Source organism: Melospiza melodia, chromosome 4 (assembly GCF_035770615.1).
Source record: "Melospiza melodia melodia isolate bMelMel2 chromosome 4, bMelMel2.pri, whole genome shotgun sequence".
Classification (NCBI taxonomy): Eukaryota; Metazoa; Chordata; class Aves; order Passeriformes; family Passerellidae; genus Melospiza; species Melospiza melodia.
The window spans coordinates 69,603,842-69,626,854 of record NC_086197.1 but is presented as its reverse complement, the minus strand read 5'-3'; the positions used below and the strand labels follow the sequence as shown (position 1 = coordinate 69,626,854).

General features: G+C 41.2%; 1 protein-coding gene across 3 annotated transcripts; it reads left to right on the top strand.

The window, feature by feature from the left end:
* Positions 1 to 5,379: 5,379 nt before the first annotated feature.
* MDM2 (MDM2 proto-oncogene) lies at positions 5,380 to 22,674 on the top strand. 3 transcript variants are annotated; one of them, XM_063155086.1, is made up of 11 exons: positions 5,380 to 5,436; positions 5,964 to 6,033; positions 8,355 to 8,429; positions 8,789 to 8,922; positions 9,084 to 9,133; positions 10,377 to 10,444; positions 10,595 to 10,688; positions 13,239 to 13,399; positions 14,385 to 14,540; positions 15,857 to 15,934; positions 17,468 to 22,674. In XM_063155086.1, exons 2-11 carry the CDS (start codon positions 5,968 to 5,970, stop codon positions 18,035 to 18,037), a joined length of 1,452 nt encoding a protein of 483 aa, XP_063011156.1. In that variant the 5' UTR covers positions 5,380 to 5,436; positions 5,964 to 5,967; the 3' UTR covers positions 18,038 to 22,674. The 3 variants fall into 3 exon arrangements, with proteins under 3 accessions (XP_063011156.1, XP_063011157.1, XP_063011158.1); XM_063155087.1 differs by lacking the exon at positions 5,380 to 5,436 and adding an exon at positions 5,826 to 5,866; XM_063155088.1 differs by lacking the exons at positions 5,380 to 5,436; positions 8,789 to 8,922 and having other exon boundaries at positions 5,999 to 6,033.
* The last annotated feature ends 339 nt before the right edge of the window (positions 22,675 to 23,013 follow it).

The window sequence follows — 23,013 nt, the reverse complement described above, 5'->3', positions numbered from 1 at the left end:
ATCTCTGTGGGTCACAAAACTCCTCCCAGGAATGCCCAGTTCTACACCAGTTCTGAGTGCTGTGCTGAGGTTACTATTTATTCTCTTGCTCTAGAGAGACAACTGTTTCTGTTTCGGTGTCATGATGTGCTCCTTGCTTTCATGCTGTTGTTTCATATTTGTGTTTAAACAGGTACTAACTCACAGGCAGGCAACTAAACCACTTCTCTCACTTGGCAACAAGTTATTGCATGCCAGCTCCTGGGTGCTGAGGTGACTTGTGATCAGGATCCACCCGAACCAAGAGAGGGCATATGGGCAAAAAAAAAAAAAAAAAGACTGGGTAAACAATGTGGTTTCTCAGAAGGATGACTTAGCAAGAATGAGGGGGATATTTAATCTCAAGGAAACTCTTCACAGCAAATCTACTTTCAAAGCAGGCTTCAGAATATACGTCCAAGGTTGATAACTTAGCCCTGTTTGTGATGGCAATGAACTAGTGGAGGGAAACTACTCAAATTAGCATTGAGGGTTTCAGGCCAGGCTATGATACTAATGCCTCTAGTAAGTGTTCCAAACTACTTGTCTAGCTACTTGCACTGTTCTTTACCTGCCTAGCTACTTGCACTGTTTTTTACCTGCATGTGCTACAAGTGTATGCTAAAAATGCTACTGAAGAAGTTGTGCTCTCAAACATAGAGAGCCAGCAGAAAGGTGACTTTGTAATTCATCAGTAAATCAATTGTATTAGGAAAGGAAAAGGGCTGAGGTTTTGTCAGGAATGGATGGTTCATCCTGTGTCAAGTAAAATCATACACCAGTCAGTAAGACTGCATCAACCAAACATTAAATTGTGGAGCGGACCAGAAGAAGGTCTGGAAGGAAGGTTGTTATAGATGCTGTAACCCAAAGCAAAGCATATATTATTTGTATAACAGGCAGCTAGAAAGCAAGAATGGAGCATGCACAGGAGATGTGGGCAGCTGGGTCAGCAAGACTGGGACAATTCTGGGAGATAAATGATCAGGTACATAGAATGGGTCTCAGTTAGAAGCTGGTTGTGTAATAAAATCCCTTCTGGGTTTTGTTGTTAGAAACAAACAGTTCAACTAACAGCCATTTAATTTTTTGTCTTTTCTTCCTCTAACCTGCAGCCTGACCTGAATAGTACTTCAGGCCTGACCTGATCATCAGCTGTAGTTCTCTCCAGGCATAGCATTCCAAACAGACTGGATTTAGATTGCATGCTGTGTTTGCTCTCAGCTTCTCTGGATCTAGATTGTCCCTGAATACATTTCAGTTTCAGAGTGAAAGAAACCTCAGTGTTTCACATGAGTCCTATTAGCCTGTGCACACCCCACACACCCCTCTGTGCCACTCCCTTGAACAGAAATGGTTTTTTGTGCTGGACTGAACAGCACATTTGAATGACAAATGAGCACTGAATTAAAAGAAAAATTCTAAACTGAATTGGCATCATCCTAGTTTGATTACATAAGGCAGATGAACATGATTATACTGGGGGTTTTCTGATCTAATTACATACAATCAAGTATTTGTAGGAAAGGAGAGATCATTGGATTGTTTAATTTTCACAGTTTAGTAAAGCAGGATTTGGTCACAACCTAGTCACATACTTCACCCCTGCTTAAGAAGAAAAGCCTGTTTCTTCACTCAGTGATGTGCTTAACAAAAACTGTTTGACAGTAAGAGGAGTCTTTTCCTGAAATTTCTCCCTTTTAGTTCTTTACAACTGTTCCATGAGCTTCTTTCAAAAGTGAGGACTAAACAGAAAACTAGAGTGTGAAAAACTACCCAACCCTTTCATTCTGTGTTAGATAATGAGCAGAAGTTCAAAATAATTGGTTTGTATTTTTGCCAGTTGGCTTCCCTTCAAAAGGCATACACTATTTCGTGTAACTGTGCTTGTGGCTGACTGTGCTCTGCTAAATAGGAATCAGATTTGGGCAGACAGATTACCAAGCTCTCCCAGATGGATGAAGGAATAAATACACCAATTAAACAAAAGTAGAAGAGCTGCTGTTTTCTGATGTGGGATTATTCCACGTCCAGGTGGTTTTGAAGCAGCTGTAGTTAATGTGCTGGAGAGCAGACACACCTGAACTGAGTGTGTGTGGGAGGGAGGTAAGAGCTCATGAACAGCTGCCAGGAAAAAAAATAATTTTTGAGACCCTCTTTTCCAGTACACCTGAAGTAATTTTACATTTTTCAAAATAAGCATCTGAAGTCATGGAAATGTAGGAAACTGATGATCATGTACACAAAGCACCCACATGGCACATGGTGTGATTCTTAGAGGTGTCCTATGCAGGGCCAGGAGCTGGACTTTGATGATCCTTTTGGGTTCCCTTCCAAATTAGAATATTCTGTGATTCTGTGATAAGACACCACAGCCCAGGGTGTGCACCCAGGTGAAGGTGTAGAATGCCTGCCATGCCACCCAGCCTGCAGAGTAACTGGGGTTGTTGGGAAGGGCAGTGCAGCCCAGGGAAACTCAAACATGGCTCCTGCACACCAGGAAAACACAAGCTGGACAGCAAGGAGAGTTTAGTGTTCCTTGTTAAACCACTGCAACAGCACTGCATCTGGTTTTTGGGTTCCCACTGCTGCTGAGCCATGCTCTTGATTCCTGCCTGTCTGTCCAAACCTGCTCCCAGGAAGGCTGCATCTGCTTTTCACTTAGTAGAACCTGAGTGTCATTTCTAGTATGAATTTCTGGTGGAGGTGCTGACAGATCTCTCCACTGGGATAGGTGTTAGATTGTGAAATATAATTTCCCTGAATCAAATATGCTATTACTGGCACGAGGATCTCTTATCGTGCTTTTTCTTACACAACAGCCGTTTCAAGAAAGCAACAAAGTTCTTTCTTTTGTATTTGTACAGAATTGTACTGACCCACTGTCTGGCACGAGGGGTCACAGTTGCAGCTAGCAGAAAGCCACATCAAGCAACACATGCTCCAGCTGCATTTCAGCATCTTCCTTCCTTTGTCCTTTCACCTTGAGGTGCCTGGCAATCTGCGGCACACAATGGTCCCAGCTTTATGTCACAGTAAGAGATGCAGCCTAAGGCTTCAGAAAGGATACATCAGCACAGTGCAAAGCCCTGGAGGGTTGCTCTGAATTTATTTCTTTTTTGTCTGGGAGCAGTTCACAGACAGTATGAGATTATTCTATCTGATTAGGAGCAAATGGCTTGGAGATGAGTCCTGACAAACCCTGGCCACCAATCAGCATCTGGCAAGGACCATACTGTGCATGTGCTGGATGTTGAACAGGCAGCTGCCAGGAAAGGTAAGTAGGACATATTGGGGAGAAAAAAAATACAGTGAGGAACAAAAATCAGAAATTGAAGTGTTTTAATAGTCTGTCCATTCACTTGAGTTGGACGCTCCTGCAGCACTGGGGCCTGCCTTTCCTCTGGCACATGTGCCTATAAGTAGACCAGATCCATCTCAGGAAATAATTTAGCTTGTAAGCATTAAACAGTAAAATGTCTACAGTTAGAATATGAGTTTATATTAAAAAGGGTTTCATACAATGTTAGCTAACCACAGTGTAAAGTGAGTATCTCCAGTTAAGGCAGCTGGGCCTTAACTACTCCAGAAAATTTCTGTAGCACTATAAGTAAAGTGCACAGGTGTATTGATATCTCCTTTTCTTTTTACAACCCTCAAATAGTGGAGAAGTCAGCTCTTGTAACTATAGAAGCTTATTACTCACCCTTCAAGTAAAACTTTTAAATTATACTTGTCCTGAATAATCAAGCACAAGAAAATAATTATGTATGTTGATCACATAACAGCACTAACTGTATTAGTGACAAACAAGTGTTGCAGCACTGCATATCAGTAAACATCCCCCTCTTTCCCTATGCTAGCACAGACAGCATATTTTACCTACTTGCAATCTCCCTTAACTCAAGATTAGTCTGTTGGAGACAAGAGATAAGATTGTCCTTGAAGGCTGATAAAAAACCTAGACAGAAACTGTTGCGTTTTTTTTTTTTATCCTCAGCAGTTAATGAATCAGTAAGGGAAGTTGTTATTTAAATAATCTCAGACTCAAAGCCATTGGTCAGAAGATGCTTACTGGTAGAGAAGTAGAAAAAGGAAGTCAGTTATGAGTTTGGCAAGTCTTGGACTACAGAAAATTTATTGCTAATTTTAGAAAGCTCTTTTAATTGCCACACAGCCATAGCAAAATGATACTGTGCTTAAGATGAGGATCAATAATGTGATAGCTTGGGGAGAACTACATAAACAGTTTTGTTTGGTTCGGTTTCTGTTCAGTAAAATACATTTTGCATTGGAATTATAGTTTTTGTGAAGTCTGCATGAGGACAAGATTGAGCATCAGTAGTTGAGGTATTTAGTAGCCATTCACTTCCTCTTGCATTTTTGTGTAGATGGAATTTTCTCCTAAGAATGAAATTAGCTAGCTAAGGGTCTCAGGAACTGGGGTGCTGGGTGGAAAAGAGCAGATATCAGACTTTGCCTGTTGCAGAACATTCTTGACTCTACTAGAAATAGATTTCTGTTTGCCCTCAAATCCCAGCACTAAAAAGAGGAGAGCAGGCTTTGCAAAATTCTGGCAGCTTCTCGGCTGTCCCTCACTAGACCTTGAGCTTTATGCTCTAGAGAGATAACAAGATCATTTTGAAAATCCGTCGTCACACAAATATCTGGATTTAAACCGCTGCTGGAATTTTTACAAGGTGCCATGGTTGCCGAGAAGCTCAGACAAGTCCAGGCAATTATCCACTGCTTGTTTGGACAAGTTAGTTGTCATGGAAAAGTAGCATTACACTCCCTCTGCTCTAGCCTATCTATAAACACTGTCTGCACCACTCATGTTATCTGAAAAAAGCTTTTCATTATTCAAAAATAATTTCAAAACGTCATGGGCAAAGAAAAAACCTGAGAATTAGAAAAGGCAGACTAAAAACTAACCAGTTCGAGTTGAAGTGTAACAACTAATAAGTACCTGTGAAAGTAACATACTTCCAAACGCCTTACATTTGAAAGATTCAGAAAACTGTAGAATGGGAGATGACAAGAGCATAGGACGACAACGTCCAACTATCTCTGGATGCAGAGTTTTCTCTTAGTTTCATTTCTTAACTACCTCTGGAAATGAAACCAACTTAGAAGGCATGGGCGGCGGCTGAAGCGGAGCTGGTGCCCAGAGACGCTGCTGGGCCTGAGGCGGCCGGCCCGGGCTGTGTCGCTGCCGGCGCGCGGCGGGCGGGGGCCGCCTTTCCCTGCCCGGGGCCGCTTCCCCGGCCGGCGGGCGCAGGGGGCGCTGCGGGCACCAACATGGCGGCGGGCGGCGTGCGCGGCGCGCCGGGGCCGCGCTAGAGGGTCCGGCCGGGGCCCGGCGCTCCCGGCGCTCCACCCGCCGCGGGCCGGGCAGCGGAGCGGGCGTGGCTGGCGGTGCGTGGGGATCGATCGCGGCACGCTCGGGGGCCGAGGGGGCGCCGGGGGTCTCGCCGGTGGCTCGTGCGGCCCTCGGTGCTGGGGGGAGGGGCTCCCGCCGGAGGAACGGGGCCAGGCCAGGCCAGGCCAGGCCAGGCCGCGCCGGGCGGGCGGGTGGGTGCGGGGCGCGGGATCGCCGCTGTTCCTCTACGGCGCCGTCTCCCCACGCCGGTGAGTCAGCGCGGGCCGGTGGCGCCCGCCCGCCCCCCTCGGTGAGTCGGCGGCGGCGCTGCGGGTCATGCTCAGGCATGTCGGGCCGGGCCGGGCCGCGGCGGAGCTAAGCCCTGACTTGCCTCCTCTGGGCAGCGCTATATAAGGCCCGGCCCGGCCCGGCCCGGCCCAGACACCGCCGCCGGAGCCCAGCGTGCGGGCTGGAGCAGGCACCGGGGTGAGTGGGCCCCGCCGGCCTGGCGGCTGCCGCCCGCCGCCCGCCCGGGCTGTGTCGCTGCGTGCCGCGATCTGAGCTTGTTCTCCCTTCACTGCAGGCAAATGTGCAATACCAAGATGTCCTCCCTTACGGATCCCTCTGCCGCCGCTTCGGAGCAAGAGGCGCTGGTCAGTAGCTGCTGGGCGCGTGGTTGTTTTGCGTGCTTTTTGCAGAGGTTTTTAGCGTCTAATTCAGAAGAATCCTGTGCTTACCGAGCGATGGCTGGAGAAAAGCCAGGAAGTCCAGCCAGAGAAGGTGGTTCTCTTTGTTTCTGTAGGAAGCAAATCTTCAGCGTAATTGGGAGTACAGAGTGATGGTATAGGTCTAGAATGTTTCCTGGAGACGTTTGATGTTTATTGCTTTCTTTTAATAGAAAGGATCCTATGATCAGATTTGATAGTTGTAAGTATTTCGGGTGGTAATTGTTAAAGATCCTATAGCTGAAGAGCTTTAGAAAATCTCCATCGTACAAAACATACTCTTGGTGAAATAATGGGAAGATTTTCCACTTGTGTTATGGCTTTGCATTTCTAGGTTTTCCATAATACAGTGATAGTTCTGCTGTTTTGTCCTTAGTTTTCCTGAGGATTGAAGCCTTTTACACCTGAAATGCATATGTACAATGATGGTTGAACTGAATTATCTTGTGTAGAAGGGTTAAGCTTAAAAGTGTGGATTTGACAGTAGAACTTCAAAAAAGTGAAATTGCAGAACAGTCCTGTTCAAAATTGATTTTTTTAATTTGTGTCTTCCTTTTTTTTGTATCATCATATTGTGATAGTACTGTCTGCTGTCAGACCTGCAAGGCTGCAGAACTTGGAGGAGACAGGAGGAGAGGGCTGGGGATTAAAAGTGGGCTTAGGTGTGGATTCAGTTTTGAAACTGTGCCTTGCTATGCTTAACTGTCAGTAGTGCTTGAATAAGTTTTTGTTTGCTTCTTTTATGAAACTAGTATATGTGACACAGGTTCTAAATAATTCAGTTCTTAGGAGGGGGTGAATGGACAGCTAATGTTGCCCAGGAGCTTAGGGTTTTTTTCGTAATGTGTAATTCTTGCAGCTAATATCTTGTTAACTCACTGAGACTTATGTTGGTTTTAGTCGATCTTTGGAATGGAATGAAGGGTAGTTCCCCTCCTCCACCCTTCCTCAAATATTAATTCCTTCTCCCATGATATTTTATTCACACTTCCCTATTTTGGTTGTTTTTTTTTTTTTTTTTTTTTTTTTTTTTTTTTTTTTTTTTACTTTCTGTGTGTTTATTTTTTATATTTTATTTTATGTAATATATCAGGATAGCTAAATATTAGCCCGGTTTTAGACTGGTTACACTATTGTTAAAGAGGTGACTGGAATATACTGCTGTGGGAGCATCAGTGGCTCCACAGACTTTGCTGCAGCTTGTTCTCATCTGCTGCACTGGTGCTGGCTCAGCTGTGTGGGACGGTGCAGTTTGTGTGAATGTATGTATGTGTGTATGGGAGAAGTGATTTTTCTTGTTGAACTTTTCCTTCCTCTGCCTTGGAAATTGTCATAGAGTGACTGCAGATTAAACTGCTGGCACGGTGACTGGGTGGGAGGACATTGGGTGGGAGGTGGGTGTGAGTGAGGTATGACAGAAGGGACAGGGTGTGCTGGTCCCAGCTAAGAGAGGTAAAGCAGCCCAGCTGGCAAATGCAAAACCAAAACCTCAGAAACTGTCACAGAAAGAGACTAAGAAAGAGATGGACCAGTGTTTTGTGACTTGCACTGTGGACCCAGCTGTCACAGAGGTCTGTTTCCATCCTCCCTCCCCTTTGGGAGTTGTGGTAATGGTTAAAGGAGTGAAGCTGAGTTCCCCAGGACCTAGCCCTGGACTTGGAACTAATAAACAAATTCTGTAGCTCCAGTTAAAGAATTTGTATTTACCAGTGTGTTGAGGTTTAACCCCCTGGCCAACTCCCATGTTCATAGCACTAGGCCTGGCATTCTGTGGTGTGGAATATCCCCTTGGCTAGTTCAGGTCAGCTGTGCTGGCCATGTTCCCTCAGGGCTTGTGCATGTCCTCACTGGCAGAGCATGGGACACTGAAAAGTCCTTGATTTAGTGTAGCTACTTAGCAACAACAAAAACTTCAGTGTGCTGGGAACATTATTGTCCCTCTAAATCAAAAACACAGCCCTGTAGCAGCTACTAGGAAGAAAATTAACTACCCCAGCTGAAACCAGGGGACAGTGCAAAACTGGGGTTTGAGCTAAGATGAACAGTGTATGAGAAGTTTAGTATGATTTGGTTCATATTATTTGCTTTTAAGTTTGAACTTTGCAAGGTGAAAAACTTGAATGAAGATAGGTTTTAATGCAGTTGTATGCTTGCATATCAGATTAATACAGAAGGAGGAAGACAGCTGGTATAAATAAATGGGTTTTTTTGGTGACTAATTAGTGTATTTTTTCTCCTTTCATACACAGGTTAAGCCAAAGCCACTGTTGTTAAAATTGTTAAAGTTAGCTGGTGCTGAAAAGGACACTTTTACTATGAAGGAGGTGAGAACTTTTAACCACTAAAGGTAGACTACAGTGAGTATAGATAGATTGTTTTGGGTTGGGTAAATGAGGGGGCAGTGTTTTTCATAGCTTGTCTAGAAATTGAGATAAGACAGTGTTTATTCTCCTGCTGACTTGTAGTTGGGTATTTAGCAAGTTTCTCAAAAATCTGAACAAAAGTTTCTGGTGGTCAGTAGAATAGTAGTGTTCTTCTGGAATGATGGATGAAAATCTGTCAGCTCAAAGAGAGTTTTAGGCAGAGTTTGAAGAGTAAATTGCAATGTATTTAATATGCTTTGTCTCTTACACTTTAAGAAACAACCTGGATATTTAACATCTGTGTTTAATTTATTTCACAGGTAATATTCTATATTGGACAATATATTATGTCTAAGCAATTATATGATGAAAAACAGCAGCATATTGTACACTGTGCAAATGATCTCCTGGGGGAGTTATTTGGAGTAACAAGCTTTTCAGTAAAAGAACACAGGTAAAAAATGGGATTCTTTTCTGAGAGTCTGGTTGGGAAATAATGAAGACCATCATGCATATATCCCTTTTTTAACTCTCCGCATCTTCAAAGATGGTAAGCTCTCTTTTATGGTTACGTGTAGCTAACTTGTATCATCTCTTTCTTTATCCCTATTTAAGGAGGCTATATTCAATGATTTCCAGAAATCTGATAGCAATCAATCAACAAGGTAAGCTAGCTTAGGAGGGTGATTTGTTTGGGAAGCAGCAGTAGGGAAAATAGAATTTTCATGATGAATCTTGCAGACAGTGATCTGACCACAGTGAGCTCTCCATTATTAGCTGTTTGGCTTTGCTCACTATAGTCCAGAGCAATCACAAATGGTGAACCAAAGCAAACACTTGTTTCCTCAGTAGAACAAAAAAAATGGGTAATTTTATTGGACTAGAATCAGAAAAAACACAGAGCTGAACAAAAAGGCTACTAAATTACAAACTTAAGTAATTTGCTTGTATTTGTTATTGATAAAACCCTCAACAACGTACAAGGTTTTAATATGAAAAATAAACTTCTTAAACTTATGCCAGCAATGAAATTAGGGCAAAGGCTTTTTTTCTTGTGGTAAAGTTCTGTTTTAATTTTCACAACTGAATGTGAAGTACATTTGGAACTGGTCATTCTGAGCTGTACTCAGCCCTGTTTTAAATGGGCTGTATACTTTTAAAAAGTATCTTTGTGGTGATGTTGCGGATAGCCACTCCTTGAATGCTGAGTTGTTACACACAGTCCTGCAGTATAAAAATGCTCAGTATAGCTGTAATTTTTGCCTAATATGGGATCTGAAACAGAAGTTAAACAATGGAAACCATTTTGTAAATTGGCCTCTAAATCTCTATAAAGACACCCTTTGTTTCTGATTTTTCCTAAAGGCAAGTGTTCAGCTGCTGAAGATGGGAAACTTGCTCTCTTTGTCATCCCCATTGTTAAGCTTGCAAACTTAAATTTATCTTCCAGTTATTTTTTCAGGAAAGACTCTTTATTAATTCAGGATCTGTTAGTTACTAAGCATTTATCTTTAACAACAGCTAATTTTTCTTCTATTGTATGTCTTTCTAACTCAGGGTTCCCATAAGTAGTAAAAAGCACTTTGGAGAGGAGCAAGTAGTTACATTTCCTGCTTATATTCTTTCATATCTGCAGAATCACAGTTTATGCACAGACTTCATTTGAAGCCATTTGTAACAGAATTCTGAGCTGCTTTCAGTTGACATTTCTTCTTTCTCCCCACATTTCCACTTCAGTAATGTTGCAGGGAAGGTGCTGCACACATCTGGAAAACAAAGGAGCAGTGTGTTTTTTCCATTGTTGCAAAATGTCTGGATTTTAAGTTTTACTTAGAATTTACTTTTTCAGCCTGAAATTGAGTTTTTCTGCTATATTGTATTATAAGTATTATTTCGGTTTGGTTTCAGACTCTACTCTTGGCGACACACCTGAGGATGATGCCACATCTCAGCTTGAAGAAGAAAATGTTGTTAAGGTGCCATTTTTATTTTATTTGAATAAATTATTCTGAGTTGTACATTCTATTCAGTTTTGCATGATCGTATCAATGGTTTAATTTAGTAAGTTGATTCTTGAATTTTACCTCATATTTATGCTCAGGCTTACTCAGTATTTCTGTTTTCAGGAATCTAGGCAAGAGTTAGAAGAGAACCAGACTTCATCAAGCCTGACTTCCCAACCAACTACATCTTCTAGGAGGAGGACACACAGTGAATCTGGTATCTGCAGATTTATGGTGCAGAGCTTTCCAGTAGCATGGCCACTTAGAGGGAAAAGCTACATTCTCTTGCCTTGCTGACTTGGAAGATGCTGCAAATACTACTCATGTTTCTCTGCTTACCTAAACCAAAATTTCAGTCTGAAAGAAAAACACAATTTCTTGCATTGCTCCAATGTCATGTTACAGTTTGGATGTCTAGAATTGTTAGTAAGATGATGGAGTAACTTACTCCACGGCTCTGTTAAACTTTCACATCAGCAGAACTTTTATCAGTTGTGTTATCTTCATTATGAGAACACTTTTGTTTGTAATCTACTGATACCATCAAATTAATTTCAATTCCCTCTGTAGACAGCCACAAAATTTGAAATTTTGTTTGTTCACTAATGCCAGTTTTCTTTGGATTTCAACTGGTGGGAGGCATCAAAGGTGTGGTAGTAACACAGGATGATTTTGGATATATTCAGGTACCTCCCCATTCATTAAGCACTTGTTAAAACATCTGGTGACCTAAGCCTCCCGTTTGTCTTTACTGTGGTTATTCAATAATCACTGGCAAATACATTTTCAAAACACAGAATGTTTCTTATAAGTAGCAATAACAATCTGGTCATTGTAAACCTGGTTTAGTTTCTCAATGGAAGTGTTCTCTACAGTTCTATGTAAATATTCTTCAGTGGAATTTCTTACATTAGTTTGTTCCATCACTTACTGTCTTGCCTCATGACTAGGTGATTTCACTTACCTGGGCAGTGATAACCTTCTGTCACTGCATAGAACTTCCTTTTCTTCACTTGCTCAGGAGCATTTTTCTGTTCCTCAGCTTTCAAGTAGTATTTTTTGTGTCCCTCGTAGGCCACTGTTACGTTAAGTCAGTCCCAAACCAGTGCTGCGTTGCTGAGCGGTTTGCACTAAATTAAAAGAACATTTTAATGTTGTAACTAAAACTGATGAAAGGATGGAAAGTCTTGGTTAAACATCACAACCTGTAATATTTAGGCATGGCACAGAGCACATAAGGTCCTGGGTTGTGCTTACTTATTATAGGTTTGATTATTAACTCTTGCCTTGCATCCATTTATTAGTTTGTTACAACCTTAAGAGTTCTTTTAATATAGTGTTTTTATATACACTTTTTTTCTAATTTATAGGAAATCTTCCTTTTAAACCACTATTCTTGTTAAATTGGGATAGTAGTGGCTCTTTTGGAGCCCCTTAAATAGAGTATAGAGACCTTGTGGTGATACAGTATCAGTACGGCATGGAGCCATGACAACTAAATGAGGACAACGATGGACAGGAGCAACCTTTGGGCCTTGGGGCACCAAGTTTGGTGGGGCTCTCTCAGGGCGGAAAAAAGAAAAGAAAAGAAAGGGGCTGAGCCAAGAAGCACCAAGGGAGAGTAAGAGAAGTCTCAAAGTATGTACAAGTGTTTTGTTCTCCTTTTTTTTTCCTTTTTGTTTTTTTAATAATGAAAGATTCAAGACTTGAAGACTTTTGGATTGTCACAGTGTGATTTGCAAGGCGAGGGAGAAGGTGGGCAACAGAGGGTGGGTGCAAAAGGCACCTGCAGGGGAGCCAGCAGGCTCGTACCAAGGCCTGTTGAACCAAAAGTTGTTGACATCTTGGGAGGTTTTCACTCCCCTGCGCTGACATGCTGAATTTGCCACACATTTTTATATAAAATTGTTTTTTACCAAATGCTCTAGAAGTCAATGGAGCTGAATTATGACTTGCCTACCCCTAAAATGGTGTGCCCTTAGTCCTCATGCTGCTGTAGGTGATTGTTCCAAAACACGATGTGTTTACAAAGCATTGCCTTTTTGCCCTCAAACCAAGCATGCTTAGTAAGCAGAGTTAAAGCAATGCTTTCAGAGTTCAGCTTTTGCATAGTATGTCTTGAAGGTTTTCCTGCTGGGATGCTATGAAAGTTCTAAGAGTTTGTTACAAAAATCTTGTTGGGTAAATACAATTACATATACTGCAGCTATTCACTGATAGATATGTTGAGTTGTCTGAAACTTGAACCTGAACTTCCCTTGCTTAGCACAAGGTGTTCTGGATGCCTGTGAACTGAGAGCTAATTGCACTATCTCCCCACAAATTCTGGGGTGGACTCAAAAGCCCTCTGAAAGTGCCTTTCTGTCTGTTGCCTGTAGAGGGAGTGAGGACAAGTAATATTTTAATTGTATTTCTTAAAAATTAGGAAGGGTTTAACATGTTGTGTGTGGAGTAAAAATTCTTTCAAATTTGCTCTTGTCTTCCATGTGGAGACTGCCATTTATAAGTGTACTGATGAGACAAGTGGGGAAAGCCAGCCCCTGAAATACTGGTTTCAGAAATGTTTCACACTGTATGGATGTAAGAGTTGTTGTGTCTTTTAAAATAAGTCTTAGTGCCTTTTTGCCCCATAAAAAAATATTGTAATATTTTACTTTACTAGATTTTTTTGTAGTAAAGTGTGTTTTAAGCTTCTGTTTAGAAAATTCAAAACTGCACATTGCATAGATGTTTTTGAGTAATAAAAAAAATTCTTGACTATGCTCAGAAAAAAGTTCTTCAGATGACCTGCACAGTGACAGAAGAAAGCGACACAAGTCAGAGAACATTTCGGTGACATTTGATGAAAGTCTGTCATGGTGTGTAGTCAGTGGTCTGTGCCGTGAAAGAAGCAATAGCAGTGATTCAACAGATTCTCTTTCCATTCCTGTAAGTCAAAATAGAAAAGTAAAGTATTTTTGTGGTACAAATTTTGCAGATGCCACAAGTGCAAACATGCATCTGAAAACAGTGTTCTTAATTAAAAGCAGCAGTGCCTTCAGTGGTGTGTGAGGAAAGAAAAGAGGTTGAAAGAAAAGTAGATGTGTGGGTGGAGTGGGGTTTTTCATAGGTCTGCTGGCAAAGCTGAAGTGAAATTTTAAAAAATATTAATGTTGAATATTCTTTAAAAACCAAGATTCTTGCTATTTGGCGCAGTATGGAAAAAAGTCAGACATATTTTGTGTTTTAAAATAAATATTTCTTAGAATGCTAAGCAAAAAGAGTCATAGATATTCCATAATTCAGAGTTAGGTGTTAGTTCTGGTACAGCTTTGGTAACTACCCAGTGGAATGGGTGCTGATGGTGCATTGTATTAATTTGCCATGCCATTATTCAGAAGTTTTGTATTGTTTTTAGCCAACACCAGGGCAAATTTGTGGTTCGATTAAGTCATGAAGAGTTGAACTAACAGTATTCCTGGTCACATACTGTGTTCTCAATTGAGAGCACTAATACTGTATTTTCAATCTTCATGTTTTGTAGTTGTTAAAAAATTATTTCAGATTAAACAAAGTTTATGAGAATAGGGAATTGAATGACACGCAGTCAAAAGATACCATCTTCTTTCATCTGTTCTTTCACTTTTTAGGAGGGACTTTCTGAAATAATGACTGCAGCCTTTCAGCTGCCTGTAGGCTGAGTGCAGTTTCTTACTAGAGCCAGCAAAAGGCTTCCAGGCCTAGCTTTCTTTTTACCCCCCTATAATTTGTTTATCTCATAAAAAGTACTGTGTCTCACAGCAGCTGGTCCTTTTTCTTCCATAGCTAATTATACTGAGTAGTACAGTTTTATCCTGAGAGTTGTTTTATCAGTAGTCTTGTGTATATGGACTGGTGAGGTTGAATGTGTGCTTTCTTTTTTTGCTTTCCTCAGGATCTTGATGCTAGTTCATTAAGCGAAAACTCAGATTGGTTTGACCATGGTTCTGTATCAGATCAGTTCAGTGTGGAGTTTGAAGTTGAGTCTGTTTATTCAGAAGATTACAGCCATAATGAAGAAGGGCAGGAGCTCACTGATGAAGATGATGAGGTACTATCTGCTTTCTTTGTTTGACCCTGGCGGGGAGGGGATGAGAAGGAAAAGGAATTTCAACATGAAAAATTCCTGCAAGTTTCCAAGGAGAACTCTTCAGGTATATTTGCAAACTGCATATACTGGTGTCACAGTCTGCAGCCAGTTGTTCATTAAATCAAAATACATGTTGGTGCAATTGGGTCACCTTTTTACAACTCACCAGCCAGCTACTGAAATGGTGCTGAGGCTTTCTGCAGGCTCTGAAAGGGGCTGGATAGAAAAGTCTGGGTGTTTAACTGCTCTTACCAGCTGTTGAAGTCAGTGGCCGCATGGGTACTATAGCCTTTCTGCATTTTTAATTCTAGAAGTACATGTTGAGCTTTGACAACCCTTGACACCAAAGGAAACCTTTTTGAGTAACTCTTTCCAAAGGGATATGTCCAAGTTTTTTGCCTCTATGAATGTAAATGTTTCATAGAGATGTTGAACCAAAGTTTTAGGAATCTTTATTAGTAGGCAGAAAGACAGAAAAATTGTGATTACTGCAATTTTCAAGAGATTTCTAGAATGACGGGAATGAAGTGAGAATGTGTGTAGGGTTTTCTTCCTGGGTTAGTGTTCTGTTACTTTAAAGAGGTTAATCAGCTCATGGCAAGATTAGGTGAGTACCAGAGGCAGAATTCCCCAGGGACATACATGATTGTGGTAGCTGAGAGGCTGAATGGGACTGACTGTACTGATGTACACCAAACTGTAGTGTAGAGCAGAGCTGCACCCTGAGAGAGGATGGTATCTTGGAGGAGGAAAGCCCCTGCTCCAGGCAGTAGTTTTGGGAATTGCAGGATGACTGGTGTTCCAAGGGGCCTCTGGAGGTTGTCTTACCCACCTGCCCTGGCTCAGGCAGAGCTGATTGCCCAGGTCCATGTCCAGGTGTCTTGAATATCTCCAGGGATGGAGGCTTCATAGGTGCCAGTGCTCCTTCATCCTCACAGTGAAAGGTGATACTCAGGGGAACCTCCTGTGTTTAACTTGTGCTAGTTGCCATTGTCCTGCCACTGGACAGCACTGAAAACAGCGTGGCTCTGTGTTCTTGATGCCGTCCTTTACCTCCTGCCCTGAGCCTTCTCCAGGCTGAACATTCCCAGCTCTTTCAGCTTTCCTCACATGAGAGCTCCTCTAATCCATTAATAATCTTAATAGTCCATCCCTGGAGACTCTCCAGTAGCTTGCTATCTGAAAATATTAGCAGGTTAAAAATATTTGCATTTTTAATTAAATGCCAAAAGCCAGTTCTATATACATATATATATATTTTTTTTTATTTAAACCAGGTTTATCAGCTGACTATTTACCAGGATGAAGATAGTGATGCTGATTCATTTGATGAAGATCCAGAGATTTCTCTAGCTGTGAGTAAAAGCTTGTCTGGTGAAGCATCGTAAATTGGGTAAACTGACATAGAATAGATGAAGAAGTATAGATGAGTTCTGTTGCTACCAGTGATTTTTTTAATAATTAAATTGACTTTGTCTGTGTGAAGGTTCCAATACAATATTTTAATTACTATTTAATTACTGTCTATTAAGGAACATGTGATTATTAAGGAATCTTGGGTTTTTTTTTTTTTAATGGGTAATAAACTTCCTAATCCATTAAAAAAAACCCAATCCCCCACTAATTTACCATTTCATTGACTTAATGGAAGAAAATTATTTGGAGCCTAAATCTGACTTTCTGAACAAAATGGAAAAAAATTAAAATCTTAGTCATGTACATTTAAAAAACTCTTTATAGAAGTCAGAATACCTAGTTTTACTGTCCAGCTTGAAAGAAGGTGTCTGTAACATAGAGATGTGAAGGCAAGCCTTTTATCAGAACAGTACTGTAAAAGAGGCCTTTACTACATTCTGTGAGACCCTTCTTGAGGTGTGGGAAGAAATTGACAGTCTTGAGGCAAAATATGGAGATGTTTGTGAAAAAACACTGCATTTTAATTCTAGTGTGTCCTATCACCTTATTTATATATTTCACATTTGATACTTGAATTAAAGCTGTTTTGTGGAACTGTGAAGTGTTCCAGTCCCATGATAGTCTGTAGGACTTAGGGACTTGGTGTGTTAAAGACAGGGCTGGCCACCTTCTGAAAAGATAGTGGTGCTTATGTGTAGGAAAAGAGACCTGTACGTTACTTTTAGGATTTAAAATTTGTTTTATAAGCTTTTGATGTTACTGATTTTTTTTTTTCAGGACTTGCCTAAGTAAGTTTTGGTTTGGGTTTTTTTTTGTTTTGATTTTCTATACAGCTTGCATTGTTTCTAAGAAGGGTCTCTGTACTTAAAAGCAAAATTTATTTTTAACGAAGCAGTGGTTTGTTTTCACTGTAGTCCGTGGAGTAACCTGTGAGAGGCTGATGCATGGCTTGGTTTTTGCCCTTTTATGTTTTCCCTTTCCCCCTTCCCGGCCGTGTTTGCCCTGGCCGCTGTGTCTGTGCTGCCGCGGTGTCGGAGCGCCCTCTCCCGGCCGCGCTGTGCACCAGCACGCCGCCGGGCAAGGGTCCCGTCCTTCCGCCTGGAGTAGCTCCCGTCGCAGGAGTCCATAGCCGAAAAAAAGGGAAATTATGGCCTTTTTAACGAGGTTTTCATGAGGGCCTCTGAAGAATTTTGTGGTCTGGTTTCTGCAGTTTTGCGTAGGAAATAATGAATTGTTCTTTTCATAAACCTATTGCAAAACAAAGGAAAGCCAGAGTCCTTTTAAAATAAGAACCATTTTAATATAGAATTGTAAAATGGGGCCAAAACCACTCAATGGAATTTTAAAATTCTAAACAAGTTGATAGCTCAACATAATTATTTTGGCAGTAATAAGTTGTTTATAATGTCTGAATACTTCAGTTGTAAGTGTTCCAAGTAGCTTAAGCTGTTCCAACCTTTGATTCTCTAAAGGATTATTGGAAGTGTCCCGAATGCAATGAAATGAATCCTCCGCTTCCACGACATTGCCACAGATGCTGGGCCCTTCGTGAGGATTGGCTTCCAGATCAAAAGAGTGAGAAATTGGAAAAGAGCAAATTAGAAACCTCCTTTCCTGCAGAGTCTGGAGAAGGTTTTGATGTTCCTGATTGCAAGAAAACAAAAATGACTGAAGATAAAGAACCGGCTGTGGATGAGAATGAGGATAAATCAGTACAGCTTTCTGAGTCCCAGGAAAGTGAAGGTTATTCCCAGCCATCAACATCAAGCAGCATGTTCTGTAGCAGTCAGGAGGACTTCAAGGAACCTGAGAAGAGAGAAATGCAAGACAAAGAGGAAAGCATGGAATCCAGTCTGCCTGTTACCAGCATAGAGCCATGTGTCATATGTCAGAGCAGACCTAAAAATGGCTGCATAGTACATGGCAAAACGGGACACCTCATGTCATGTTTTACCTGTGCAAAAAAGCTCAAGAAGAGGAACAAACCCTGCCCAGTGTGCAGGCAGCCCATACAAATGATTGTGCTAACTTATTTTAGTTAGACATGTGTTGACTGGAAAGCAGCAAAAGAAACTTCAGAAACTGGTTAAGAGAGTAAGAAATTATTTTTGTATGCTTATTGGAAAATTAATATTTTGTGTCTCTTCGCGTTCTGTGTGAAAAATAATTGCTGACGTAACTGCAGTTATTAAGAGGTTTGCCTAATGCTCAGAAGTCAACTTGGAGATTTTAAATCCCTCTCAGTAGAAGTAACCAGATCCTCTAAACCACCTCCTCTCCAAGTGTTTTAATATTCCGTGCAAGTTAGTGACATTTGTTTTATTGAATTAAATACGTGCATTAAAACCCCAAATTCAATAATTGTTGGAGGAGAGACATGTTGAAGTGTGTATTTCTGCAGATTCCTCATTTAAGAAAATATATGATTATCCAGGTTCCAGTTTTTGTTGCTTGGTGAAAACATAAGGCTCAGTCAGACTCCTCTGCCTATGTGCAGCTTGAAACAAGTCTCAACAGACAAGATAAATGAAGGATATGCTATGAGCTCTCATGTCAGGTAGTAGTAGGGGACAGTTGTTTTCTGTTTCTGCACTTGTTTCTGACTTAGCAGAATACATTCAGCTGCCTTGCTACATTCACTGTAATAAAAATAGAAAAGAAATTCCCCTTCACCTGTAGAAACACTTAAGCTGTGCAGTTCCAGTTCACATTCTTAAAGTGCAGTAGTCTTTCCAACTCACTGTTCTTATCTGTATCTTGAGAATTCTGGAAATATTTTGCAAGGTGCTTGGCCATTCAAAGTTGGTCTTGTTAGACCTGTCCTTTACTGCTTTTAGCTCTTGCCTCCTCACTATACTTTGTCAAAAACTTGGTGAAACTTGCCAGTTCTGTGCCCAGGGAGTTTGCTGCCTGCCTCAGTTCTGGGGGCCTTAAGGCAAGGTAGAGTGGGAGCCAGGATGCAGTAAAGATCACTCAGCTGCCTTTCACATGGAGTTTCTGTACCCTGCGAGTGATTCTTACTCCTTTGGAAAGCTATGTTACAAGAGTACTTGTATATTTTTAGTACCTTTTATTTTTACATGTGGTTGCTGATTGTGTGACCAATAGGGAATGGCAGATAAACAGGGGAGTGGAGATGTAGTCCAAGTGCAGGAATTGTGCAGTGTTACCATCTTACAGGCTAAGGCTCAACTGCTTCCCTAACACCAGCACTATAAAATTGCTGTTGCCTGTGAGCTGGCACAGAGACTCCTGCCTTCCTTAACTGCAGGGCTGCAAATGCCTGGAAGTACTCAGGAAAAGGACATCAGGGGATACAGGAAAGACTTAGTAAATCTTTGATTGTGACTTGGTTGAAAGGTAGTAACTTTATAGGTAAAGACTGAATTATTGGGATCATTCACATTTTGTTCATACTTTTTTTTTTGAGTTATTTTGTTGCTAGTGAAAGAAAGTGGTGTACCAAAGTTCTAACATAGTTCATTTTAAGCAAACAAAATATAAACTCCAGTTGTATTCATTCACGTTCTTACTTGCAAGTTTCTTGCCTCCTGCAATTTGTAAAGGGACATCAGGTAGCTTGAATTTTTGGAAGTTTTTTGATCGGCAGAAACCTTTCATGGGTTTTATAGGATTTGATAATCTTTCAGCCTCAGATAGCTAGTTTTTTTGGCAGATAGCTAGTTTTTTCAAAGAGAGATACTATTACAGAGCTACTTGCCTTACTTTGCACTTCCTGGTAAATTTTTTTTTTAATTTTTGATTTGATAAACTTAGGTGCTGTGAGGCTTGCAGAGGCTCTTCATTGCACCTACAGGTGAGAGATAATTATAGATGTGTATATGCAGAAGCATCAATAACATGGGAATTGTGCCTAAAAAGTTTCATCTTGTTCTTAGGAAGCTTTGTCCCCTGCATGGTCTCCCGTGTCTTCCCCTGTCTCAGCACGATGCCTTCTCTGCAGTGGCTGCCCTGGCTGTGTAACTGCATGCTGGGGGAGCAGCTGTCCTTATCTTCTTCCTGTTGGGACAAATTGTGCCATCTCTCTCGGCAATCCTTTCCAGTCACATGCCTTCTGTTGCAGAGAATAGCCCTGGAAATACCTTCCACTCCCTACAATGGGGAGGAAATGGGCCATTTTCATTTCTGCATCTGCAAATCACTGTGTCGAGTATTTTGGTTTGAGTTACATTCTATGGCCTAATGTTATTCTTAATGACTTCTAGTGCAACTTTGAATTGTTTGGTGTGGGTGCATGCCTTCCAAGTGGAAGTGATGGGAATTGATGCCTGTTCCTGCAGAGGACACTGACAGGCCAGTGCAGTGCAGGGCTGGTGCCCGGGGCTGTGGCACAGTGGCTCCTGTGGGGTCTCCTTTGGCTCTGCCTCCACCCTGTCTCCTGTGTGGGCAGGAGCAGTGGGCACCCTGCTTGTTCTGGCCCTTAAACACTGGTACTAAACGTCAGAGATCCTTATGTAATATCGTACACGTTTTAATCAATAATTTATTGCTGTTTGTAAATATACTTGTGCTCACAGTTGATGTTTTGAGCTCTAATTTATTGAATTAGTCTACTGCTACATGTGTAGTTATATAAATATGCTTATTTAGTAAATCACAGGCCCAAGAGGACTATTTTAAGAAATGTAGCATTAAAATTCAGAGAAATACTTGTATTATATTGAGAAGGGAGATTTATGGCTATGGTGTTTATTTCCTTCCCGTAAAACAACTTCTGTATTGAACCTGAACAAGATTTATTGAATAGAGAAGGTGCTGGTCCAACCTCAGCTTAGTGAAAATATTTTGGTGGTGTTTTGCTTTCCTTTGGAATGCTTTTGCATCCCTCAGTACAGGCAAGGAGCTGACTGACTGCTTCTGGGTGCTGGTAACGTTGGGGTGATGGTCCAGGAGATGCAGGATGATGATGAGAGGCTTTCAGGTTAATTTGCAAAGGTGCAAATGGCTTTTGCCTTTGGACACATGACCGTGAAGGTTGCAGGAGAGGCCAGATGCCCACAGGATGCGTCTGTATGTGATTTTCAGTAATTTTCTTAGTCTCTTCCTTCTTGCACATCAGGTAGACAATAGTTATCTACAAATGGTGCAAGAACTTGCAATTATTTTTTTTAGAAAGTACAATAAACATACTTTTTGCTTAAATACAAGTCTTTAACTGTTTACCTATTTGTTAGTATTGCCATTATATTAGTATTGAAATCAACCTCACACCAGCAGGATCGTGGGCTGTGCCGTCCTGTGCCTCTCCCCTTAGCAGATGATTTAGAAAGGGTAAAGGTGCTTCAAAATGCTCACTGATGAAAAGCTTACATTCCTTTTAAGAGTGTGGTACGATTTTATCAGAGTTCTGTTTGCTGTACATTTGTTCAAATGTTGCTGTCTCTGAAGCATCTGTGGGTATGAAGATTTTTTTCAGATTTTTTTTCTCTTATGACTAATATGAGGAAGAGAAAAATTCCTCGTTCTTACAGAGAGTGTCAACAAGAAGAATTGTTTCAGAAAAATGTATCTTACAAAAGAGAGATTAGAAAATTATTAAGATCCTAATGAAACTGAATAAATAGGATGGAAGTAGGGGTGAAGATTTTTTTCTTCTCCATCTTAATCTAAAGCTGCTGTTGTGTTGGGGTGTAACGTTAGGTAGAGTTTATAATTTTAAAGCAGATAATTTATTCAGCACATTAACTTACCACACACATGCTGGGGCAGGAGTTATCCCTTATCCCAGGAAGGTACAGCATTTTGTTGTGCAACATTTGGCCTGAAAAGGGGCATTTGCTGTTGTGAGGTTTCCCTGTGGGGAGGATTATATTGGACAGTTGATGGGACTTGAGGAGAGGCAGCGTTGTCACGGAGGGGCTGTAGGGCAGCCTTGGTCCTTGCTGGAGCATCAGCCCTCTCCTTTCCAGGGGATTACCTGCCCTGCCCTGCCTTTCCAGCTCCTCCACACCGGAGTCCAAGGCACATCTTGTGCTTTAAAGGTTGCACAAGCAAAGCACAAAACCCAGCTTGAGGTTTTAATAGTGGATTGCACTTACAGAACATGAAAAATTGTTGCTTTTAACTACAGTGTGGGGGTTTACTTAGGGTGTTTTGTTTTTTTTTAAGCATAGATGCACTGAAAGCTTCAAGTGAATGGTTCTTTGGTGTATCTAGAGCTATATTATACATGTGAAATTTGTCAGTGATACTTAAAAAGGTGGTGGCTCCCCTTTTGAGTAGATGTTTTAGCTTAACAGCCTGCTTTTAAAGGATGGTTCTTGGTCTTGAGCCACAGTAGTGGCTGTCAGGATGATGATTAATTTATACCTAAAATACCAATAGCTTTTCTAAAACCAGAGTCTTTGTTGTCTGACTACACATAGCTGGGATGACTGTTGAATAGAGTAGCTCATAGTGAATTTAAATAACTATGCAACATGCTTTCAAGAGCTTGACCTGGTGTATTACTTTCCAGCTACCCAGTGCACGTATGACCACAGTCAGTAACCATTACAATGCAAGTATCCACTCCAGTTGCACACAGTATAGACCTATTTGCGAGGAGTTCCACGTGTCTTGCGTTTATCTTTCAGTTTTCAGTTTTTCCTTTTCTGATGAAAATTGAATACTGTGTTCCATTTAAAAGCTTTAAATAAAGATTTGTTTATATACTCCACGGTGCTCTTTTTTTTTTCATGTCAATTACTTGATTGTTAGAAGTTCTGTTACTTTGTTTTCACACAGATTCTTACTTTTGTGAGCCAGCACACAGGCTCTTTCTGCCCCCACTCAGCTGCTGGACTGCTGACTTCTGTCAAATTTCTTTGGTTTGGGAGATTTTAACTCAAGGAATCTCGTTCTTCCTGCTACAAGTGGAAGGAGCAGTGATGGGATTTAGTGGATAACTACTTCTCTGTGTGGTAAACAACCCACAGCGGATCAGAGGGTGAGGAAAGGTAGAAAATGCAAATGGATATGAGGGAAATACTCAAACACCAGTCTCTTGCACAGAGCC

Coding starts and splice junctions, on each gene's coding strand:
- MDM2 (XM_063155086.1), top strand. CDS start 5,968: ATGTGCAATACCAAGATGTCCTCCCTTACGGATCCCTCTGCCGCCGCT. Junction 8,923..9,083: donor TTTTCAGTAAAAGAACACAG/GTAAAAAATGGG, acceptor TCCCTATTTAAG/GAGGCTATATTCAATGATTT. Junction 10,689..13,238: donor GAGGACACACAGTGAATCTG/GTATCTGCAGAT, acceptor GACTATGCTCAG/AAAAAAGTTCTTCAGATGAC.